This window comes from Fistularia commersonii, chromosome 11 (assembly GCF_037954325.1).
Source record: "Fistularia commersonii isolate RoL2024-O1a breed Wild chromosome 11, RoL_Fcom_v1.0, whole genome shotgun sequence".
NCBI lineage: Eukaryota > Metazoa > Chordata > Actinopteri > Syngnathiformes > Fistulariidae > Fistularia > Fistularia commersonii.
Window position 1 is genome coordinate 14121606 of NC_141294.1, and position 22547 is coordinate 14144152.

Below are 22547 nucleotides of genomic sequence, written 5' to 3' on the forward strand. Positions count from 1 at the left end.
CCGGACTTGATTTTCTCCAGCCTCCAAACCTCGTCCCAGAGGCTTCTTCAGTCCCTGTGAGGAGTTTGTCAGTAGAACCGGACAAATCTGAGGAAGCCTCTCGGAGGAGGGGTGACACGTCAGGAGACGCCAGGCTGGTTCTTGGTGCAGAGGAACCGGGAACCTTCAGATCCCAGAACCATTTTAGCTCCACCTCCAAGGCAGGGTCTGGTTCCATAGGAACTCGTGCTCAGTAGGGTCTTGGTGATTGGTGGAACTCATAGGGGACATCCATGACCTGACACTTCTGGACTGTGGAGCGTCATTTGTGGTCTCTGGTCAGGTGTTTCCTCAAGACAAAATGGACAGAAGCAGCCAGAAATAGAGTGACCAAGAGGTCCAAGCTCTGCCGGGGGTTTCCAGGGGCTCCCAGAGGAACATCTACAGTCACAACAAGTGGTGAGTTAGCTCACGGGGCTCTTCACACAAAGCAGTGCAGGGAGAAGATGAGAACACCTCAACCATCTGATAGTCCATGGTTATTATTCCATGAATGGCAGCTTCCACCTCCATGTTGTCCACCTTCTTCTTCCATGGTTTATCTTCAGGCTGGAGCTCCAGGTGCACAAGGCAGAGGCCCACCACGGCCCTCACCGCTCCCCTGGAGGAGGAGGCTACATGTCCTGGACTCTCCTGTCACCGTTAAAGGCAGCAGAGATGCAAAGATGAAGCGACACAAGGTCACATGTAACCTCATTTTCTGGACTATTAGGCGCACCTGAATATAAACCTCACCAGTTAAAAAATAACGAAATAAATCTATGTATGCATATATAGGCCGCACTGATTGATAAATAAATATAAATACAAACAAATACAATCTAAAGAAAAAAAATAACTAAATAAATATATGTATACGTATATAGGCCGCTCTTGTCTATAAATAGATATTAACAAAAATAAATGAGTAAAATATCAACAAAAAATAACAAAAAAATAAAAATATATGCACATTGATAATAGAACTTGTCTCTGAATACATATAAATGAAAAAAGTAAAATATGAATGAATCTATGTGTACATACATAGGCCACACATGTCCATAAATGAATATAAATAAAAAAGTAAAATATGGAAAAAAATAACTAAATAAATATATGTATACATATATAGGCCACACTTGTCTATGAATATAAAGAAAAATATGAATAAAAATAAATAAGATATAAATATAGGCCACACTTTTCAATAAGCCGCGGGTGTCCATGTCTTAACAGATATTTACATCAATATTTTTTTAAACTTCTAATTAAATATGTAAGGTCAGCATCCACAAATGCTGGAAATGCTTTTTTTTTCCCCAACAGCGCCTGCAAGACAGCTGATGATAAAGATGAATAATAAATAACGCAAGGAAAAGTCCTCGCTTCGTCCTCCTCCAGCTGATGGCTGTCTTGGTCTCCTTCCTGCCCACTAATTACAAAAATCATTATAAATAAATAAAAAGCAATTTCCTGGTGAGGATCAATAAAGTATTTTGATTTGGATTAAAACCATTAAAGTCATCTTCGTCAGTGTCGGAATCGAACGGCCTCAGAATCTTATTGGTCGATGTGACGAGGCTAAACGTTTTAGCGGCGTCGCGCTCGTGAGCACACAAAAAAAAAAAATCCGTTAATTAGCCGCATCGTTGTTGTAGCCGCCGTGGAAAAAGTAGCGGCTTATAATCTGGAAATGACGGTAAAAACCGTCCCGGTTCTGCAGACCGAGACCTGATGGTCTGCAGCGAGCTCAGGAGGAAGGTTGGAGGAAAAAAAAACCCACGGTCGTGATGTTAGGAGATTAAACAAACTGTGGAGGAGAGAAACAACCGCCTGGTCAGGTTGTCATAGAAGCAAACTCTCCAATCTGAAGATCAAATCCTCCGGAAGGAGCGAGCGAGCGAGCGGGGCTCAGGTGGTGAGGACAGGTGTTTCCAGATGTTCTCTGCAGAAGCACAAAGAAAACCGGCAAGGCTAAGGAGCGCGAGCGCAGCGGTCGCCGAGGCAACGAGTGACGCAAATAACAGACACTCGGAGCTCGCTTCTCCTCAGAAGATGCCCACCAGCTGAAAACCGTCCAATCAGACGGACCCTCTCTGAGGACAGAAAGAGGAAGAAGTCAAGAAAGGTTCTGCTGGAAGAAGCAGCAACAATCCGAGGATGGATGTGAAGATCCGGCCAGCGGAGCAGAACCGTGAAGAACGACTGAATGAGAAGATGTTTTCAAGTGTCCTCCTAACAAATGTTGATGTTCTAAAGGATTGTCGCCCTTCGCTGAACCGCTGAAGGAGTTCATTAAAAAAAAGAGGCGTTAAAAGGATCTGTACTTCACATTTGAACGCCCCGAAAGTTAAAGAACGCCGGATGGGTCAATAACACATTTTAAAACCACGGCTTTGGAACATTTCGCGGCTGCACACTTGGATTCCCTGACCTCCGAAGATATGATTCCGCCCGATCGGTAAACCGATGGACGGACGCGGAAACCCAACCTCCGCTAATGTGACGATTTGCGGCAAATCGCTGTCTGCGCGCAGGATTTACACCGAAGGGTTCCGAGAATATGAAAATAAGCCTGTTGCGTTGTCACGGCAGAAAGAAGGTCCTCGGAGTGGAGTCTCCGTGTTCCTCAGGGTTCTCCGGGTTCTTCACATGGTCAGACTCGTGAATGAGAGGGTGAATGACAGGGAGTGAATGTTTGCCTTCAGATCAGCGGTTTCAGTTTGATGCGAGGAAATGTTCCCGCCGACCGGTCGGAGGTCCGTTTCCTCCTGAAAAAGCTCCGCACTTTTGTTTCCGGCCCATTTTTTGTGGCAGCTGATGTGATGGGAAAAAAAAAAAAAAAAACATTCGTACCAAGCAAGATTTCCTTTGCGGACCAGGAGTTTGGGATCTCTGATCGATGACAGGGATTCTAAATCCGCGACTGTGGAGGCTCTCGGCCGCCCAGGTGACGGTGGATTCTTGTCTTGGCCGCCGGACTCGAATGTCTTCAGTTCTGATGACCTGCGTTTTTGTCGTGTGAATGAAAGGATGAATGCTTGTATGTTTCTTTCTGGTGAGTGAACGTCTCTGCGGGATGCGTGAATAGTATTTTTATGACATGTTTGTCTCTCTGATGTGTGAATGAATGAGTGAATTTGTCTGGAGATAATGAAGGAATGAATGATGAGTGATACGTGTGAGAACATTTAAATGCCGTCATTTATTTCCGTGCAGCCGGCGGTCGACGCCTCCGGCTAAAAGCTGCTAGACTGAGTGATTCTAACATACATGACGTTTAAATGTGAATAAATACGGATCGATGCAAGAAAAGAGACGAAAGTCAAACAATGGGATATGAAGATACATGGATAAACAGCATGTATGACACATCGGTAAAATCACGCGGTGGAAGAAACGGTTGAGCTTCAGCGGAAGGTGTGAGAAGTAGACCGCTGTAGAAGGTGCGCGACCATGAGCTTCCAGTTCCGGGTGCACGCCGCCCGGGTTGCCGCGGTAACTTCCCGTGGAAACGGCAGGTTCGGTCCGAACGCCGGCCTCCTATTTGTGTCTGGAAGCATTGCGTCCGTGCACAGCTAACACATGACTAGCATGGGGGTGGATGACTTACGGTAAGCCGGTATAAACAAATCCGCTATTTATACATATTCAGACGGTATTTTCTGGCTGGTTATTCCCTCCAGAGCGGCGGAAAAGGTGCTCGGCGTTCGTGCCGCTCGTTGAAACGCCGAAGCGTCGCATTCCGCGCGTAACCGAGCCGCGTTCAAGGTGACCGAGAAGACAAACTACTGAGATCTTATTCAAATAAAACCCGCTCCTTCTAGACTAACTCGCCTCGCAGCTCGAAGGGAAGTTCAGAAGCTCCCGGGGTTCGCAGAACGTCCGACTCCCTCGACGCCTCGGGACCCTGCCGGGACACGGAGACGAGCCGGTTACACTCGGCGACCTCTGACCTTTGAAAGAAATGGGCGGGCGAGGAGGACCTGAGGGCGGGACGGCGTTCCCGGTCGTTCCCCGCCACGAGGCGGCGGGCGGTCAAACCAGGACAGAAGGGAAGGGGGCGGCAGGACGTCCGGGCGAGAACCCCAATCCGTCACGTCCTCGTACAGATGACCCTCAGCGTCCGCCGGGACCCGGGCGGCATCTTGGAGGACAACAAGAAGAGGACGGGCCAAACAAGTCCACTTTAAGTATAAATATGAGCATGTAGAGTTAAAAAAAAATACAGGGGACATCCTGATTGGCTCAGGTGGCGTCCCCTCCACGGCGCGGGTGTGTTTGCGAGGCGGCGGCGGCGGCGAGCTCACGCGTTTCCCCAGGATGTCGGCCGAGAGGTGCCGCGTCGCTGCCGGCCGGCCGATAATGACGGGAACTTTCCTGGAAACGGAGCGACAAACGCAGAGAGAGTCGGGGTAGATGGAGATTCCAGGTGTCCGACATCCCATAATAATACGTGGGAGAGAAAACAAACACAGGGGGATTATTTTAAGAAAGCCGGCGCTCTCGGCTTCGGGGGAAGTCGCTCATTCATTCATCATCTATGACACTTTTCCTGTGGTCGGGGTCAAAGGTCACCCTTTCATTCATACGTTGTACAGAAACACAACCATTCACTCTGTCATATACAGGATTGTCTCAGAAAATTAGAATATTGTGATAAAGTTAAGAAATATAATTTTTTCTTATTATTTTTCATGATATTCTTACATTTTGAGATTTGAGTTTTCTTCATAATCAGCAACATTAAAATGATAAAAGACTTGCAATATTTGTAATGAATCCAGAATGTAGGACATTTTTGTTTTTGTAATTGCATTACAGAAGATAAAGAACTTTATTACAATATTCTAATTTTTTGAGACGGTCCTGTAGAGACAAAAAAAAAAATCACTTTATATAGACAAACAACCATTTACCCTGTTATTCATTTTTTATATTCATTTTATACATTGAAAAGGCCTTCACCCTCTCATTCACGTGTCATACGGAGACAAAAATTCATATTATTCATCCACTCATGAAAATCAGGCATGTGACTGTTGATGCGGCCATAAGAATAAGAACAACTTAGGAAACTGTTGTGCCAGAGTTTCAAGTAAAACATAACAATAATAGATAATAGTAGGAAGGAGGGAGAATAAGAAACAAATAAAATAAAAAGTGTCAAAGTTAAGGCTATAAAGTGTTTTAAGGTCATACAACCATCCACACGTCCTGTAGAAATACTCATCTGAGTATTAGCAATGCTGTCATTTATCGAAGCTAACGTTAGCGACGTTAGCGTGCTAGCTCCTGCATGTTTAGCGTGGAGGTGCTAACAGAGGGAGGTGCTCCTCTCTTATTTCCCCATCATATAAAGACATTCATTCTCCAATCCAGACGTCATACGGAGACGTCCAAGCATTCACGCGTCTTCAGTGAAGCTCCTGCATGTGTTTGGACTGCGGGAGGAACCCGGAGAACCCTGAGGAACCCCAGGAAGGCCTCCAGTGGGAATCCAACCGCGGACCTTCTGGCCGCGAGGCGAGGCGAGTCCGTCCAGCTCCCTGGACGTCTCCAGATGGTCCTCTCTGAGGCTCCGAGGATCATTTCTCACGGATCAATGCGTGTTTTGAATGCTAATTGTGGTGTATCGATCTGCGTTCCAGCTCTGTGAGCGGCTAAAGCTTTCATTAGTTGATCTATCCATTTTCCTTGTTATGGATGAATTATCCGCCTCTTCCTCTGCCAGATTTCTTCACCCCCCCCCCCAGCCTGCAGCTCCACCTCCTCCCCACTCTCATCTATTTTCTCAACCTTTTCAGAAACCCTGCATATTTTCCAAATCTCCTCCCTCCTCCTCCTCCAGCTCTCACCGCCGCATAGCTCTCGTAGCCGTCGCCGCCGGTGTCGTCGGATCCCGAATCGACGACGAGGGTTCGACGGGCCGCCGCGTTGATTTCTTCCCGGCTCTGGTAATCATTGGACCGGCCGGCCCTGCGTGGGGAACAATCAGCGTGAATAAACAAAAAAAAAACAAACAAAAAAAACGTCGATATATTGCTCCCAACGCTAATATGCGGCGTGGAGCTTTTCCTCCAGACGAGACTGTGGTTCTGCAGCCACCGAGGATCAGCCTGGTGGGTCTTTATTGCTTCTACTGCAGCTACTTAACGCACCCCTCCTCTTTGTTCTTCTCTCCATCCGACACACTGCCTTCACCGCCTCCTGCAGGGGAAACACACACACACACACACACACACACACACACACACACACAGGGGAGGCTTAGCGTTGGGGAAATTAGAAGTTGAAGAGAGGAGCGTCATTTTCATAAGCGCTGGAATTGATCGGGGCAATAAAAAGGTCAGAAAGTGAGAGCGGATGACGGATGAATGAGCTGTGAAGAAAAAAAATTAAAAAAAAAACTCCATGTGAGGAACCGGAGGGCGGAGGAAGGTGAGGACGGAGGGCCTGACAGGAGACGGCAACACAAATAAGAGGAGACGAGACGCACTTTTAGGAAAGCAGATAAGAGATATGCCTCCAAACACAGAAGTGACAGCGACGTGAAGATCACCTGCACGGCTCTTCTTCTTCTTCAGGCTGAAGAAGAAGCAGCCCAGCGAGTTGGACACCAGCAGGACCCCGAAGGCCACCGACAACGCCGCCGTCAGGTAGGCCGGCCACGCCGCCGCCCCTGGGGAACCAGGACAGGTCGTCAGGGGAGCGGAGGTGAAGATGTGGAGCAGGGGTGTCAAACGTACGGGCCGCGGGCCGGTAGCGGCACGTCAGGGGGTCCAGTCCGGCCCGGGGAATAAATCTGCGATTTGAAAAATACCTACAAATCATGAAGTACTTTTTTCAAATAAAAATGCAGTTCTGATATTGTCTGCGAGGGACGCATCGTTTTAGTCGGTGTTCGCAACATTGCAAGGAGGCTTCCGGGTCTGTAAGTAGCATTTTCACCGATGGTTAGAAATGGATTTGCTTTCCCGTCGGCCTCGACACCCTCATCGGCAAGATGTTGTCGTCAAAAAAGAGAAAATGGACACGGACGCAAACTGAGAAGACAGAATAACACCTCATGTCTTATTTGTCATGTTGATCACATAGAAAGATTTGGATCTCCATGGAGGACTTCATGTTACTTCTGGGTAATGACGCTCTGGTCCGGCCCCCTTGACGTCGATGAGGCCGCATGTGGACCCTGGACCAAAATGAGTTTGACAGCCCTGATGTGGACGACCGAGAGGATCGGGAAGATGTTTCGCCGCGAAGATCAGCTGGAGATGGTTAGCACGTTGCAGCGAGGTTAGTCGGAGGGTTCGACGGAGGAGATCCAAGGAGAAGGACGATCTCTCGGTCCTCGGCAAACACGAACAGCCTCGGAGGTGCGAACGTTAAGGCGATTCCACCAAACGAAGATAACTTCCTCCTGCCCTCTAAAGCCTTTTTCTGTCGAGTTGTGAAGCGGGCTGATAAAACGCTCACCGGGTGAGTCGACATCAGCGGCGGCGTCTTCTGGTTCCGGCGTCTCTGCGGAGAAAACAAACACCCGTCTCTACGACGTGTTCGGCTCCTGCGCGTCCCGGCCGGCGTTCTCCGGACTGACCCTCGGTGGTGACGCTCAGCGCCGCACCCTCGTCGGCGTAGCCGCTCTCGCCCACGGCGTTGAGGGCGTTGACGGAGAAGTTGTAGGTGGTGAGAGGCTGCAGGCCCCGGACGGTGAAGAAGGTGGCCCGGGGCGGGAACACGTCCGCGTACCTGTAGCTGTCCGAGCGGCTCCAGATGTATCTGCCGAGCGGAAAACGACATGTAGCTTCGCCTCCGTGAGAAAAGCCGACCGTCCGGTTTTAATCGCCCACCTCACGCGGAACCTCTGACGCAAACCTCCGTCGAAGCCGGGGAGCCACTCCAAGGTGACCGAGTCGTGGGTGACGGCGGCGCGGCGAAACGACGACGGTGGATCCGGGCGGCCTGTTGGGGGGAAGCAGCGGGGAGGTCGGCGACCGTCCGACAGAGCCGGAGGTGCTCGTCATTGAAATAACACGGCTACAACACGTGTAGCCGTGGCCTCGCCCTCTCCTAGCAGCCTTTCATATACACAAATAAGGGCATTCATTCAGTTTCATCAAAAACAGAAAAATTAATGCGTAAAGAAAATTGCAATTTGCAACGCGGCGTGTTTCTCAGAGGTCGCTAACGTTAGCTTCCCTGCGGGAGATAACGGCGTTGCTAGTATTCGGACGGGTTCTGCTCACCGTCCAAAAACATGCAGGAGGTTCAGTGGAATGAGAGGAGGTGAATGTGTGAATGATTGAGTGAATATTGGTTGGTTTCTACAGGATGTGTGAACGTGAATGCCTATTTTTCATGAGTGATTTGCTGGATGTCCCCATATGACACGTGAATGACAGGGTGAACGGTTGTGTTTCTATATGTGGTGCAAATGAAAGAGCGAATGGCCGGTAGTCTCTAAATGTTTTTTTATCTCTGTATAATGTGATTTTTTTGTGTCTGTAAAACACATGAATGAATGAATGACAGGGTGAACTGTTGTCTCTATACAATGCGTGAATGACAGGCTGAGAATTGTATGTATGACAAATGAATGACAGAGTGAATGTTTGTGTGTCTCTCTGATATGCAAATGAGAGGGTGAATGGTTGTATATATATATTTTATTGTATTTCTTATTCTCCCCCCGTCCTACTATCATCTATTATTGTTAAGTTTTTGCTCGTAACTCTGGCACAACAATTTCCTTCGGGATAAATAAAGTTGTTCTCATCTCGTATCTCTGTAGAATGTGAATTTTTGTCTATATGACACAGAAATGGCGGGACGAATGGTTGTACGTCTATATACGACATGAGGTTATTTGTTTGCAGGACGGTTGAATGACAGGGTGAATTGTTGTGATGGTTGTGTGTCTTGATATGTGGCGTAATGAGAGGGTGAATGGTTGTCTTTAAAATGCATGAATGAGAGTTTGAACGGTTTTATGTCACAATAAAGTGAACGAGAGGGTGAATGTTGTGACGGATCCGGGTTGCCGGCTGAGATATTCTCCAACCCCTCCCCCAGAACCGGGAATGAATGAATGAATAATGAATTAGACGGAATCCCACCCCTGATTTATGTATAAATAGACACGTGGCGATGAGCTCTTTTACGGAAATAAAGGGGAAAAATGTTTGTTGATATTCTTTCCGCTCGTCTCGGAGGATTTTCTTTGCAATCACGACCCCTTTCCGTTCAAACGCGGGGATTCTCATCAGAAATTACAATCATTCTGCTTCCAAGAATTAGCCCATTAAGTGGCAGCGGCATCAATAATGCAGCGCGTTGTGTATGATTCGCGAGGCCGCAATATCTGACACATTTTTTGCGCGGCGTTATATTTTTAATGCGGGAGACGAGACGAGGGGCGCGGCGCGGGAAATTGCCGATAGCTGCTGCCGTAGATTAGAAGAAATAGAGATGAATGAAACCAGTGGGGAGAGATCAACATCATCATTGTCAGAAGTTGTCAGCGAGGCTCCAAAGCCTCTTAGGTCTTATCTCTCTGTAATCGCGGTTTATTCTCCAGGCTTTTAAGGAACATGTTTTGACAGCAACAGCTTTGTGTTCTTCTATCGGCGCGTCACTCCTAATTTCCCTCTTATTTCGGCTTCTCCTCCACCGATCTCCCCCCCGACCAAAGTGCCCGATTTGCCCAATTTATCCGAGCGGAGAGCGGCGCGTCGCTAGGCCGAGCCGCGATTGTTATCGGCGTTGTTAGCGGAGGGGCTAACCGGGCCTTTCCGTCCGACGGTCGGGTCGGCGAGGGGGATTACTTTGCATCTGGAGCGTGGAGAGAGAGAGAGGAGGGTGGTTTCGGGGTTACGATAGCCGAGGACGAGAGATACCCCGGCCGCTGCTGCAACAAGGCGTGGAGAGGAAAAGGAGGGCGCCGCTCTCGTCTCTGGCTCCGGGGCTGCAGCCTCGCTTTGCAGGGTAAATAATTCCCGCTATCAGCTCCGCTCATAAGATTCCGGAGCAGAGAGGTCAGACTTATTTGGATCTCGCCTCCTTGAAATCCTAAAAGCACCGGAGCCAGAAAAAAAAAAAAAAAAAAAAAAAAATCCCATCCCCTCTCTTCCTTTCGGGCTCTCAAACGATAAGGAAGCATTTAAAATTTATTATCTCGCCGCGAGATTAATTATGAATATTCACAGCGCTGAGAAATTGACTGGGGGAGGAGAAAAAAAAAAAAGAAGGCCAATATTGGATTGTATTTTATGGTTTTTATAGTAAACAATAAACCCGGGCAACGGCGGCCGCGAGGCCTCGCCGGGGCGACGACGGCGGCGCGAGGATGGAAACACACCGGCGGCGGCGGCGGCGGCGAGTACATCAGTGAAGCATTATCTGGAAGAGGAGCGGAGGAGCGCCGCCAGCCAAACGATAAGGCGGAGATAACGCCACGGAATAAGTTCCCTTCAAGGGGCGACACTCGGGAGCGGCCGCTCTCTGCAGCCTCCCTCCGGCTCTGCCGGCACCGCCGGGCCGCCGCCGCCGCCGCGCAAAAAGTACCAACTCGTGTGGAGACAAACTCTGAAACAGGAAATGCATATCTCACGTGTTTTTTTTTTTTTTTTTTTTTCTTTTTCCCGAGTGGTCAGAAATCCAAGACCGGCGCGGCGAGATAAATTAGCTTAAAAGCGTCCAAAGCTGTTGGGAGCGTTTCTTCTCCTCGGCTACAACAGAAAGCCATTTCACATAGATGTTTCTCGCTGCGGCGCCGAGATACCGCCGGCCCGACCGCCGGGAGAGGCTTTGCAGCTTCGCTAAGGCCCGGCGGCGCTCCCACGCCGGCCCGTCATTCATTCATTCATCGCTATTTTCACCAGTTCTGCAAAAAGCGGCGCCTCCTCCGGGGCCGACGCCACAGAACCACGAGCTACAATAACATTTACCCCACAGCTTCCTCCGATGACATTGATTCTGCATTCATGCATTCATCATCTGGAGTGTCTGTTCTGCAGGCGGGGGCGGGGATTGGGCTGTGATTGGGCGAGAGGCGGTCAACCCCGGACCAATCACGTGCGAGGATTCACTCATTCGTTCGATCATACGCAAAAAGACAATCCTTACGTTCACACATCACGTGGAGATGTGAGTGGCGGTCTACAAAAACGCAAAGCCGCTCCATTCGCTCATTTTCTCCGTTTCTTCATTCCGAACGCGTCGCTCTTCCACAAAAAAAACACCCGTCCGTCCCGCCTTCGCCGTTTCTCCATTTCAGGGTCGCGCTTTCTTCCTCATCGACCCGCCGAGCCGATCGCTTTCACCTCGCGGGAAAGACGAACAATTCCAGAAAGGGATCGATCTATCTGTAAAAACGCGCCCTCGAAACGACAGAGCCTTATGAATCACACGCGTTACACGATACATACCATATATATATTATCGTACGGCGCGACGATCAATGCGGCAACATATTTTAGGCGCGTACTTGTGCTGACGAGCCGGATGTCCAGCTTGTCTTCTCCCAGAGAGTTGCGAGCCGTGCAGGTGAAGACGGCGAAGTCCAGGGCGGAGCTGACGTTCACCACCCGGACCGTGCTGGTGTGGAAGGAGCCCTCCCTCGCCGTCCGCTCCTCGTACCTGCACGCACACACACACACACACACACACACACACACACACACACAAGCAAGGAGGAGATAATTCCCGAGCAGCCAGACGGCGGGGATTGCGATGTCCTGCAGATTGCTCTAAGTCATCCAATTTCACACATCAAAGAAGCATTAAACAGGTATTTGCATAGTGAAAGGCAGAGTATGAAACGCGCTAAATCTGGACTTAGCGTTGAGAAACGGCGAGGGAAATTGCAAAGCGGTAAACCGAGGCGCGGCCAGCCGCGCCGCTAATTAATAATACGGCCTCCGACCTCGGGTTGGCGAAGTCCACGGGCACGCCGTTTTTCTCCCAGGACACGTGGACGCGAGGGACGCCCTCGGCCTGGCACGCCAACTCGGCGGCGGCGGTCCCGTCCCCTCTGCTCGCCACCTTCCTCCAGCGGGCGTCCTTGCGGAGCGTCGGCGCGACTACGGGAAGGGGGAAGCCGCCCGTGAGCGTTCGCGGAGGGGGGGGAGGGAGGAGAACCCTCCGGAATATCCGGAAGACGGCGGCTCACACTGCACGACCAGCTTCACGCCGGCGACGCCGGCCGGCCCGACGCCGTTATCGGCGGCGCAGCGGTAGAATCCGGCGTGAGCGCGAGTCACGTTATGGATGGCGAGGAGGCCCGATTCATCTTCCTGGGTCTCCTCTCCCATCTCCACCTCCTCTTCTCCCTGTGGAAGACAGAGTGATGGCGAGTCAGGAGGCGACAGCGGCCATCCTTCAATACACTCCCGGGTAAAGAGGAGGGAGGAGGGGGCGGGGAAGCGTGGCGGCGGCGGCGGCGGCGGCGGCGGCGAGAAGGAGCTCGGAGGACAAAGAAGGATAATGCCAGGGGTCGGCCGGCCACGGGGAGAAGGAAGGGAAGGCGGCGTGCGGGTCGCGAGCGCAAGATGGCCGGGGGGCGGGTTACGGAGGAGATGGCATCGGCGCGGTGGGACCTCGACGCGCTGACGAATGTGGCCTTTAGTCTCGGAGCGGTAATGAAAGCTATTTTTCTGGATTTGGGGCTAAAGGAGGCGGCGGAGGGAGGGGCTGAAGGGAAGGTTAGAGCCGGTGAAATATGGTGCATCCGTGCATTTAGAAAGGCCAGAGATAAACTGTAAGAATGGATAAAATAATAGAAAGGAAAGCAGATAAAGGAAGGGGAAATCATTCACGCTCTGTGTGTGTGTGTGTGTGTGTGTGTGTGTGTGTGTGCTCACCAGCCATGTCCATGAGAACATGCCTTCTATGACGGGGTTGGCGTCCGCCACGCAGATGAGGTCAGCGGTTTCCCCGACGACGGCGTAGACCGGGTCCTTCTCCGCCCGGACGTCCGGGGCATCTGAGGTGAGACCGGAGGTTACCACGGCAACCGGGAACACCTCATTTACCACGCCGTCGAACCCGGACGCTCCTGATCCGAGCTTCCCGTGCCAACTTGGCGGACCGTTCTCCTCCGTCCATCTCCGCGTGGTTCATCTCTTTATTTCTGCGAGCGCCTCACGAGTCACCGTGGGCGGTGTGCACGGGCGGCGTGCACGGGCGGCGTGCACGGGCGGCGTGCACGGGCGGCGTGCACGGGCGGCGTGCACGGGGAGCGAGCGGGATATTAGTGCCTCCTCGCCTCGGATGATGCTCTTTAGGGACGGCCGCATTAGCGCGCTAACTGGGAACAACGGCGCTAAGTGGGCTGCCGTCTCACATTCATGATGAAGATCTCCAGCTGGGAGAAGAACGGTGGAGGCCGTCGGACGAACCCTGCGCTCTCCGTGATAAGATCACCAGCGACGCTCCTGGAGATCCAGTGGAGGTTGGCGTTTAGCAGAGAACGTTCAGGAGAACATTCACGCCCAGAGCCTTGTTGCTGAAACATCTCCTCTCTCTTGCATTTAAAGGAGGTGGAACTCTTCAGAAGACACAGCCAAGCTTCTGCTTCCATCAAACCCTCTGTCTTCTCCGTCCACATCCGAAACATCTCGCTTTATCTCCAGGACTTCCACCACGTGCTGCCCCTCAGCTTCCTCCAGGAGAGCGCCATCCACGAAGGAAAGGCTTCGATGTATTTCTAACCGGCTCTAAAATGTTCAGATCGAGCAGGAGAAGATATCTCCACGCAGCCGGCTCAGACAGGAGGGGCCTCATGAAGTCCTTCCCGTGACGCCCTCCTACCACATCTCCACCGCCTCCTCCTCCTCCTCCAGGGGCTTCAGAGGATCATCAGGCCGACGGGCCGGGAAGAAGAAGAAGAAGAGCTGGAGAAAGGTGGGTCTGCTGTGGAGACACTGAGAGCATGTGGAGGTTCTCCCGTCGGAGGGACGGGACATTAGATGACCTGGAGATGGGTGGGTGAAGATCTGGGTGGGCAGAAGGTCTAGAAGAAGACCAGAGAGGATGATGGTGGGAAAGAGGGCAAGAAGTTAGACGTCTGTGGAAACCCCTGAAGGCCCGGAGACGAAGAAGAAGAAGAAGCGACGAGAAGATCCTTCTCCATGTGGCTCCGATGGAACGGGAAGCCATCGTGAGATGTTCCGACGGCTCCACCGCACCGAGCCCGGCCTGGAACATCTCAAATCATCTCAAAAAGACATGACGGCGTGGAGAGGAAACCTGCGTTCCGTACACTGGACGTCCAGGGTGATGGACGTCTGCTCGCCGCCCTCCTCATTGGCACACTCGACGGTGTAGACCCCGGCGTCCGTCCTCGTCACGTTCCTGATCACCAGCGAGGAAGCGTCCGACCAGAAGAAGCGCGGGTGCCTCTCTTTACCACAATGTGGACACACACACACACACACACACACACACACACACACACACACACAATTAGGTATTCATTACACGCTCATCAAGCGCATGTCCCCTGGCCAACGGTCTCTAAGTGACATCTAATCCTGCGTTATTGATCGAGTCTCACAACAAGCCGCCGGCGAGCCTGGTGAGGGACACCTTACGGGAGGCGGCCTTCGATTTGACGCTTCGCTGACGGAGGTAAACAAGACAGAGGTGGAGGAGGCGGGGCTTTTAGTCCTCGCCAAGAATGCACACATTTGGGGTGGAATGAGAATGACATTTGGCGGCGTCCGACGCCGGCTAACCGTCATCCGTCCAGTTGCAGGGATGAAATGATAAGACCGGCAGAGAGCTGCGTTCCTCTGATACAAACCTACTAGCAGGACCTTCTGCTCGCTCTGAGCGATCTCAGGCCAAACTGTTCTCAGTTCTACTGCCTCAGTGGTGGAACAAACTTCCGGAAGCAACAAGACTAGCATCATCTCTCTCAACCTTCAAGAAACAGGTAAAAACTGTTCTCTTTCAGGACTTTTTACTGCGCTGATGCCCCAGATCAGGTGAGGCAGCAAGTTAGGCTATGCAGTGTGTGTGTGTGTGTGTGTGTGTGTGTGTGTGTGTACGTTTGTGTATGTCTTTGTCAAAAAAAACCAACAACTCACAAACCCAAGCTTACTGTTCTGTATATTTCCTGTGTATCTTGTATCTGCAAGTGTATTTGCAGTCCTTATGTCCTCTATTGTAAGTCTGCCAAATGTCTTCTTCTTCTTCTTCTTCCAGCTTTTCCCTTCAGGTGTCGCCACAGCGAGTCCACTTTCTCCATCTAACCCTATTCTCTGGACCCTCCTCTCTCACACCAACTACCTTCATATCCTCTCTCACAACGTCCATAAATCTTCTCTTTGGTCTTCCTCCAGACCTCTTGCCTGGCAGCTCCAATTCCAGCATCCGTCTACCAATATATTCACTATCCCTCCATGGACCATGATGTTTGCGGATGACATTGTGATCTGTAGTGAGAGCAGACAACAGGTGGAGGAACATCTAGAGAGGTGGAGGTATGCTCTGGAAAGGAGAGGAATGAAAGTTAGTCGCAGCAAGACAGAATATATGTGTGTGAATGAGAGGAACTCGGGTGGAGCGGTGAGGCTACAGGGAGTGGAGATCAAGAAGCTGGAGGATTTCAGGTACTTGGGATCAACAGTCCAGAGCGCAGGAGAGTGTGGAGAAGAGGTGAAGAGACGGTCCAAGCAGGTTGGAATGGGTGGAGAAAAGTGTCAGGGGTACCAAGAGATAGAAGAACATCAGCCAGAAGGAAAGGAAAGGTGTACAAGACAGTGGTGAGACCAGCGATGATGTTTGGACTAGAAACTGTTCCAATGACCAAAAGACAGCAGGCAGAACTAGAGGTTGCAGAGATGAAGATGTTGAGGTTCATCGTAAGTCTGCCAAATGTAATGTAATTTTCCCAATTTTTTCCGACCGCACGTTTTTGGACGGCGGTAGGAAACCGGAGAAAACCCACTTAGGCGCACGGAGAACGTGCCGCAAACTCCGCATGGAAACGCTCCCTTTGTCGGACGAACGGCCGGCGAGCGAACGATCCGCGGCGACGCTGCAGCCGCTCCCCGAGAACGTCGAGAAACACGGCGTGTTTTAGAATTTGCTGACGTGAACACGGGGAATGTAAAGTGAGAGAGCGACTGCAGGGAGGCGGCGGCATCCAGGTAGAGCAAGAGGAACCTGAAGGTTTTATTCAGACTCCGAAGTGCTCGCTCAGCCGGACTTTGGCGGATCACCTCTGACCAGCTCCTCCCGGCGCCGCAGCCAGCGGCAGGAAACCTCCGGCGGGTTGGCGGACACCAGCAGCGGGACGGCGGCCTCCTCGTCCTCCGTCGCCCGGATCCACGTCGGCTGGTCCGGGCCGAACTCCGGCGGGTCTGAAAGGACGTCGATTTACGGCCCCGAAAAAACACGCGGAGCTAAAAAAACCCAACGCTGCAGAAACACGCCGAGCATGAAAGCGAGGAGAGACACTAATGACAGTCAAACGGGCGGAAAGACATCATTCCACCGATAATTCCCGATCGGACTAACTTCACACGGGCGGCTGGGGAAGCGAGGCGATGTGGGAGGGAGAGGGACAGGCATTAAAATGACAAGTGACAGTGCTGTTGTCCAACTTCTGCTCCACACAAACACGCAGTGACATTCCTTCATGCTCGTACACGGCGGCGGCTTTTGAAGCGGCGGCGGCTGCCGCCGCCTGTGAAACCGCATCAAAAGGCAAACATGGCCGCGCGGCAAAGCAAATGCACAATTAGGACACACTGCCGCGGAACTCGGCGGACCCGCGAATCAGAACAAAGGTTCGGAGTAAACAAAAAAATACAAAAAATAAAAAAAAAAGAAAAAACAGCCGCGACAAGGACGAGAAAAGCCTGGCGTGTGGATAAACGCCAGCGGAGGAACGTTACGGCGTTTGAGATTTATGCAAAACGCGTCTCGAGAAGAACGCGAGCGACGAGCGGAGGCAGGTGGATTCGCAAAACAAGGAGGCGACTTACAGAGCACGTGGAGCTGGTAGAAGGTGCTGGACGCCTCGTCCAGAGCGGGGCCGCGCGCCTGGCAGATGACCTTCTGGCCGTGATGCCGCGAGGTCAGGTTCAGGGAAAGCTCGCTGAGCGCCGACACCCCGTCGTACGGGCCCTTCCCGGTCCGGCGCTCCGTCCCCGGGAACCTGCGACGACCGATTCCAGCTCGATGATCCGGATCGGAATAAAAAAACCTCTTTCCGAGACGCGGCGAGGACACCTGAGTAAGCCCACGCTCCAGGAGATGGTGGCCTTCGGGTTGCTGCTTCTGGACAGGCACTCCAGCGCGAGCGTCTGACCGCGCCGCAGCTCCCGATCCCCGCCGGTTATCTTCAGATCGATGGCCGGAACTGTGGCGAGCGGCGGGATCAGGATCGGACATCGCACGTCCACGAAGGTAAGGCTTCCGGCGGTTCACTCACAGTGGACCCGGAGCCTGATGTGAGCAGATATGGTCTTCTTGGACTCGTTGGTGGCGTCGCAGCGGTAGAAGGCCATGTTGTCGCTGGCGGTCAGGACGAGGACCAGCTCGCGAGCGACTCCCTTGTCGAAGGACGTCTGTCTGAAGGCGTCCGTCACCGCCCTTCCGTTCTGGGACGAGAAGGAGGATGATGTACATGCGGTCATACCTCGGCAGAGGAGTTGAGCTGGTTCTGTGACCGCGTTCGTAACCCAATTTGCTCATTTATCAAATTAGATTTCCCTGTTCCAGGTGCCAGGTTTAACCAAGGGTTTCTCAATGAGAAGAATGTTCTTTTTCTTTTAGCTTTTGCCCTCAGGGGTCTCCACAGCAAATCCACCTTCTCCATCGAACCCCATTGTCTGGATCCTCGTCTCTCATACCAACCAACTTCATATCCTCTGTCACGACATCCATCAATCTTCTCTTTGGTCTTCCTCTAGACCTCCTGCCTGGCAGCTCCAGCGTCAGCAACCTTCTACCCAGACCTTCACCTTTGGATATGAACACTCTGTTCATCTCCAAACCATCTCAGTCATCACTTTGTCTCGGTCATACATGTCCTGCACCCCTGTGACAAATTCTTCATTTCCTTTTGACTTTTCCCTTCGGGGGTCCCCACAGTGAGTCCACCTTCTCCATCTGACTCTCTTCTCTGGATCCTCCTCTACATCAACTACCTTCATATCCTCTCTCACGACATCCATAAATCTTCTCTTTGGTCCAATTTCAGCATCTGTCTGCCAATATATTCACTCTCCGCCCTCTGTCAATGACCCAACCTTCGCAGTCTGGCTTCTCTGACCTTCTCCCCAAAACATCTACCATGTGCCGTCCCTCTGGTGGACTCATTCCTGATCTTCCTTGTCCTGGTCACTCCCAAAGAGAACCTCAACATCTTCATCTCTTTGACCTCCAGCTCTGCCTCCTGTCTTTTGGTCATTGTCATTGTTTGTAGATCATCTCACCACTGTCTCGTCCACCTTTCCTTTCCGTCTGGCTGATGTTCTTCTATCTCATAGAACCCCGGATACTTTTCTCCACCCCTTCCAACCTGCTTGAGCCCGTTTCTTCACCTCTTTTCCACACTCTCCTAAGCTCTTGACTGTTTAAATCCTCCAACTTCTTGATCTCCACTCCCTGTAGCCTGACCGTTCCACCCGGGTAGGTTACATCTACAGCACACCTCACCACCGTCTCACAGCTAGCATACATGTCCTGCACCAGTCTGCACTACTCCAGACTTCCTCATGCATTACCAGAGTTCCTGTCTCGGCGCCCTATCGTATGCTTTTTCTAGGTCTACAAAAGCACAATGCTGCTCCCTCTGACCTTCTCAGCACTTCTCTATTAGCATTGTCAAAGGAAATACTGTATCAGTAGCATTCTTTTAGAAAAGAAAAATGTATTATCTAAATAACAATGTAAGACGACGGTACAGATACAGTGGTGGAGGAGGTTGGAGAAGTTTTTCCAGTTGTTGCTCTGCTTAACAATGCTACGCTAAATGTAACTTTGCTCCACTTATGTCTTAACTAATGTACAGACTGAAGGGGCGCCTCTTTCCAAAATCATCGAACCGTCTCGTCCGACTGGCTTGCGACGCCTCGTCCGTCCACGCTCCGACACCGTATCTCACCTACGACGACTTCCCATCTCCTCGCGGACGAGTCCACCACATGCACTAGCTAGCTAGCGGCGGCGGCGCGTCTCACCGTCTTTAAACGCATCTTCATGGACGGCGGTGGCCATGTTGGACATCACAACAGAAAACTCCCAAGTCCATGCATTCGTAAGTCAATGTTCCACTGACCTTGAAGAAGGTGAGGGTCCCGGTGGGGTTCCCTCCGGTGGAGAAGCAGGTCAGGCGGACCTTCGTTCCTGAACGAAGGGGGACGTCTTGAGGGGGACCGTCCAGCCAGACGTTCAGAGGAGGATCTGAGCGAGAGAATTTTGAGGAATGTCATGCGGCGTTAGCATCGGAGGAGATCCCGGCTCCGGACGATGGTGTTCTTCACACACTGGTGGTTCCTGAAGATGAAGATATGACGGTGTGGAGGTTCTCCTTGGGAGTGAGGAGGTTGGACAACAAGTCCGTCAGAAGGACAGCACACAGTGGATGTTCCGGACGGATGAAGGACGGATGCCGGAGATCCGAGGAGAAGATTCAAAGCGTTTATTCTCTCATGCGGAACGTAGAAATCCCTACTTTGCTGTCCACAAATTATTATCATGAACAATAACAATAACTAATATTAATAATATGTCATTATTATTATTAATAATGATCTGCTGAGGTTGGAGAAGGTCTGGAGGAAGAGCTTTACGGACGGAACGGGGGAGGACAGGAAGTCAGTTGGTGTGAGAGGAGAAGGTTAGAAGGAGGCAGACGATTGGCCGAGGGGTTAGAAGGAGGCAGGCGATTGGCCGAAGGAAGAGCAACCTGGTACAACGGGAAGCCCTTACAGAAGACGGTGAGCGTGGTCTCCTGGGTTTTGGAGAAGCTGGTGCCCCTGTTGAAGGCCTCGCAGGCGAGCTTCTGGCCGTCGTCCTCCCGCGAGACGCGACGGGTCACGTTGGACACGGTCCTCATCCCGCCGTGATCTCCCTGCGGACGGGAAAACACACCAAGAAGACCAAAAAACAAATGGAAGTCGGAGGAAAACAAGCTGTTCTTGATTGTCCGTGTGAATACGGATGACAAATTAGTCGGCGTAATAACGGACGCTGTGCATCGTGGGCGATAAATAAGAACATCCAAGTGACTCCTCCGCTTCGCACGCCGGAATAAATTGGAGAAAGCATAATTTTGCACCTGCCCGACGGCGGCCATGCCTTTGCAGCACATCTGGTTATTAAAGCTATTATTGGGATGATTACTGTAAAAGCCGCCGTCAGAAAGCAGAACAAAGACACCGGACAGGGGCGTCAGTCTTCATTAACCTCACACTGTTCCAGATGCATTAGCGCCGGCGCACCGGGCGCCTCCTGTAAGATCAAATGGAAACGCCGGCGCCGGATGAATAAAGAGCGAGTTTAATAAAGCTCATCTTCTGCATCAGCTTTTATTCACTTTGATCTTATTAACATACGCAAAAGAGGAAAAGAGGCGCGGCAGAATAGGCACTTTTTTTTTTTTTTAGGGGGGGGAAGGGACACCGGCAACTAATTCATTTGCAAACCTAAACAGGCCTATTCGGATCCCGCTCTCGGTCGTACCGTTTCCTTTTGTCTGCAGACGCCGAGATGAGGTCAAATTTCATATTGAGGAAACGGGAGGCTTTTAATGGCTTTTTGTTGGGCTCTGAATGGCGTACATGACTCAGGGGTAATGCTTTTCAACCGAATCTTCCACTCTCTCGCCTGCCGCTCACAGACAAATCAAGTCAAACTCCTTTGGAGAAACGCTCTTTCGCCGGCGTTCTACTCTCGGTTGTTTTCACGGTCCGACCTCTTCCACGGCGACGGAGGTGGCGTTGAGCTCCCTGTGGCCGAGCCACCAGCGGATGTGGACGGGAGGGTTGCTGGAGGAGGCCGAGCAGCTCAGATGCAGGTCCTGACCCTCGACGGCCTCGGAGGAACCCAGCAGCTTCACCGCGGCCGGCTCGACTGAGGAACACACCGACAAACGCCTTCAACGGCTACCTCGTCTGATTACGGTAGCGGCGCCGCTATTTCGGGATGTGCGACACGAGGCGAAAAAGGAAAAAAAAAAATCGCTTTGAGTGGCAGCTTGATTTCTCAGGACGGCTTTTGAAATCTGCTTAATTTCAAGCGCGGAGGGTAGACGGGGTAGGATCGCTGCAGGCGAAGCCACGCTCCCGCATAAAGCCTTCGGGGGGAAAGCGGCGAGGTGGGACCGAGCCGGCGGACGCCAGGTCGCGTACGTGGATCTCCGGGTGAATGTCGCCTCCCTCGCCGACTGGCGAAACGGGACGCTGTGCGTAAAGACACCGTGGGGTGAAAGAGGCGCTTTCGCGTCGCGCGATTCCGACGCGCTCCGTGCCCTGCGGCGCCGAGCTGGCGCCGGCGGCGGCTGGCGGAGGAGAGGCTCTGTCTGCATAGTGTCAGCAAAACATCTCTGCAAGGAACCGTCTCAACGTCTATTCGCGTAAAATAAGCAGAGCGCATTCACGGCGAAGCGACTGAATATTCATTTCTGTATTCGTTTTCATCGCCGCCGAAGCAAACGGTTTCTGTTCAGGGTGAAAAGCGTTATCTGCTCGCTATAGACGTCGCCGCCGCGGGACGGTGCGTGGAAAGGAGCGAAGTGAAATTAGCATAGCGGCTACTAATCCGGAGGCGGCTGGAAGTCATAATAATCATTAGCTTCATTAATGATGTTAGCATTAGATTTTTCGCTGGGATTGCAAAAGAATCACATTCCCCGTCCTCGTGTCAACACCCTTAATAATCTATCGCCGCGAGATCCGCGCGCACAAAATGAACCCTCATCGACACTCACAGAGGACGGTGATGATGCGGCTGACGGTCAGCGGCGCCGTGGACGCCAGGTTGCCGCTCTGGCAGCTCAGCTCCGCCTGGTTGTCCGAGGGCTCGACCTTCAGGTAGAGCGAGCTGGCGGACGCTCCGGCCGCCGCGTCCTCTTCCCACGCCGTGGACAGGACGTCGCCGTTCTGCGTCGGGAGGCTTGGGTTGAGACGAGGCCTTCCAGATGGCGCGGCGCCGCCTCGCGCTCACAGGCTCATCATCGACAACGCCTCATTTTGCAATTATGACGATGCGTTAACCTCCTTAACAGATGGCGTTTACCTTGGTCCAGCGGAGGTTGGCCAGGGGGTTCCCGCCGCGAGACACGCACTTCAGGGCGAGCGTTCGCCCCGCTTTCACTTCCTCCTCCGGACCCTCGATGACCGGAGGCTGAGGGGGAACTAACGGAGAGGAGACACAAAACATCCCAATGGGGACGAATAACATGCGAGGGAAGAGAGGAGGCGCGGTGAACCTCGGCGAGGGCGGAGAAACGATCATCAATAGCGCCGCAGATAAAAAAAAAAAAGGAAAACTACTCCGCGACCATATCA

The 22547-nt window shown here is 52.0% G+C and overlaps 1 protein-coding gene and 1 long non-coding RNA gene across 2 annotated transcripts in view; both read right to left on the reverse strand.

Moving 5' to 3' along the window:
• Window positions 1-3281: 3281 nt before the first annotated feature.
• On the reverse strand, window positions 3282-6239 carry LOC147229603 (uncharacterized). Its single transcript, XR_015106850.1, has 5 exons — window positions 6183-6239; window positions 5880-6000; window positions 4332-4401; window positions 4008-4168; window positions 3282-3931 (listed from the first exon to the last, which is right to left on the reverse strand). It is a non-coding gene; the product is annotated as an uncharacterized LOC147229603 (long non-coding RNA).
• Window positions 6240-6306: 67 nt separating this feature from the next.
• nphs1 (NPHS1 adhesion molecule, nephrin) overlaps window positions 6307-22547 on the reverse strand; it is a 39092-nt gene continuing 22851 nt past the window's right edge. The window contains exons 9-28 of the mRNA XM_086155798.1: window positions 22276-22394; window positions 21968-22139; window positions 20954-21111; window positions 19969-20110; window positions 19316-19440; window positions 17465-17633; window positions 17263-17392; window positions 17016-17188; window positions 16248-16388; window positions 14282-14422; window positions 12882-13003; window positions 12191-12350; window positions 11945-12101; window positions 11507-11658; window positions 7872-7983; window positions 7619-7800; window positions 7498-7542; window positions 6584-6703; window positions 6447-6477; window positions 6307-6343 (exon numbers count right to left, since the gene is read on the reverse strand). Of these exons, the coding sequence (XP_086011924.1) occupies window positions 6307-6343; window positions 6447-6477; window positions 6584-6703; window positions 7498-7542; window positions 7619-7800; window positions 7872-7983; window positions 11507-11658; window positions 11945-12101; window positions 12191-12350; window positions 12882-13003; window positions 14282-14422; window positions 16248-16388; window positions 17016-17188; window positions 17263-17392; window positions 17465-17633; window positions 19316-19440; window positions 19969-20110; window positions 20954-21111; window positions 21968-22139; window positions 22276-22394 (2588 nt within the window). The remainder of the gene's footprint in view (window positions 6344-6446; window positions 6478-6583; window positions 6704-7497; window positions 7543-7618; window positions 7801-7871; window positions 7984-11506; window positions 11659-11944; window positions 12102-12190; window positions 12351-12881; window positions 13004-14281; window positions 14423-16247; window positions 16389-17015; window positions 17189-17262; window positions 17393-17464; window positions 17634-19315; window positions 19441-19968; window positions 20111-20953; window positions 21112-21967; window positions 22140-22275; window positions 22395-22547) is intronic.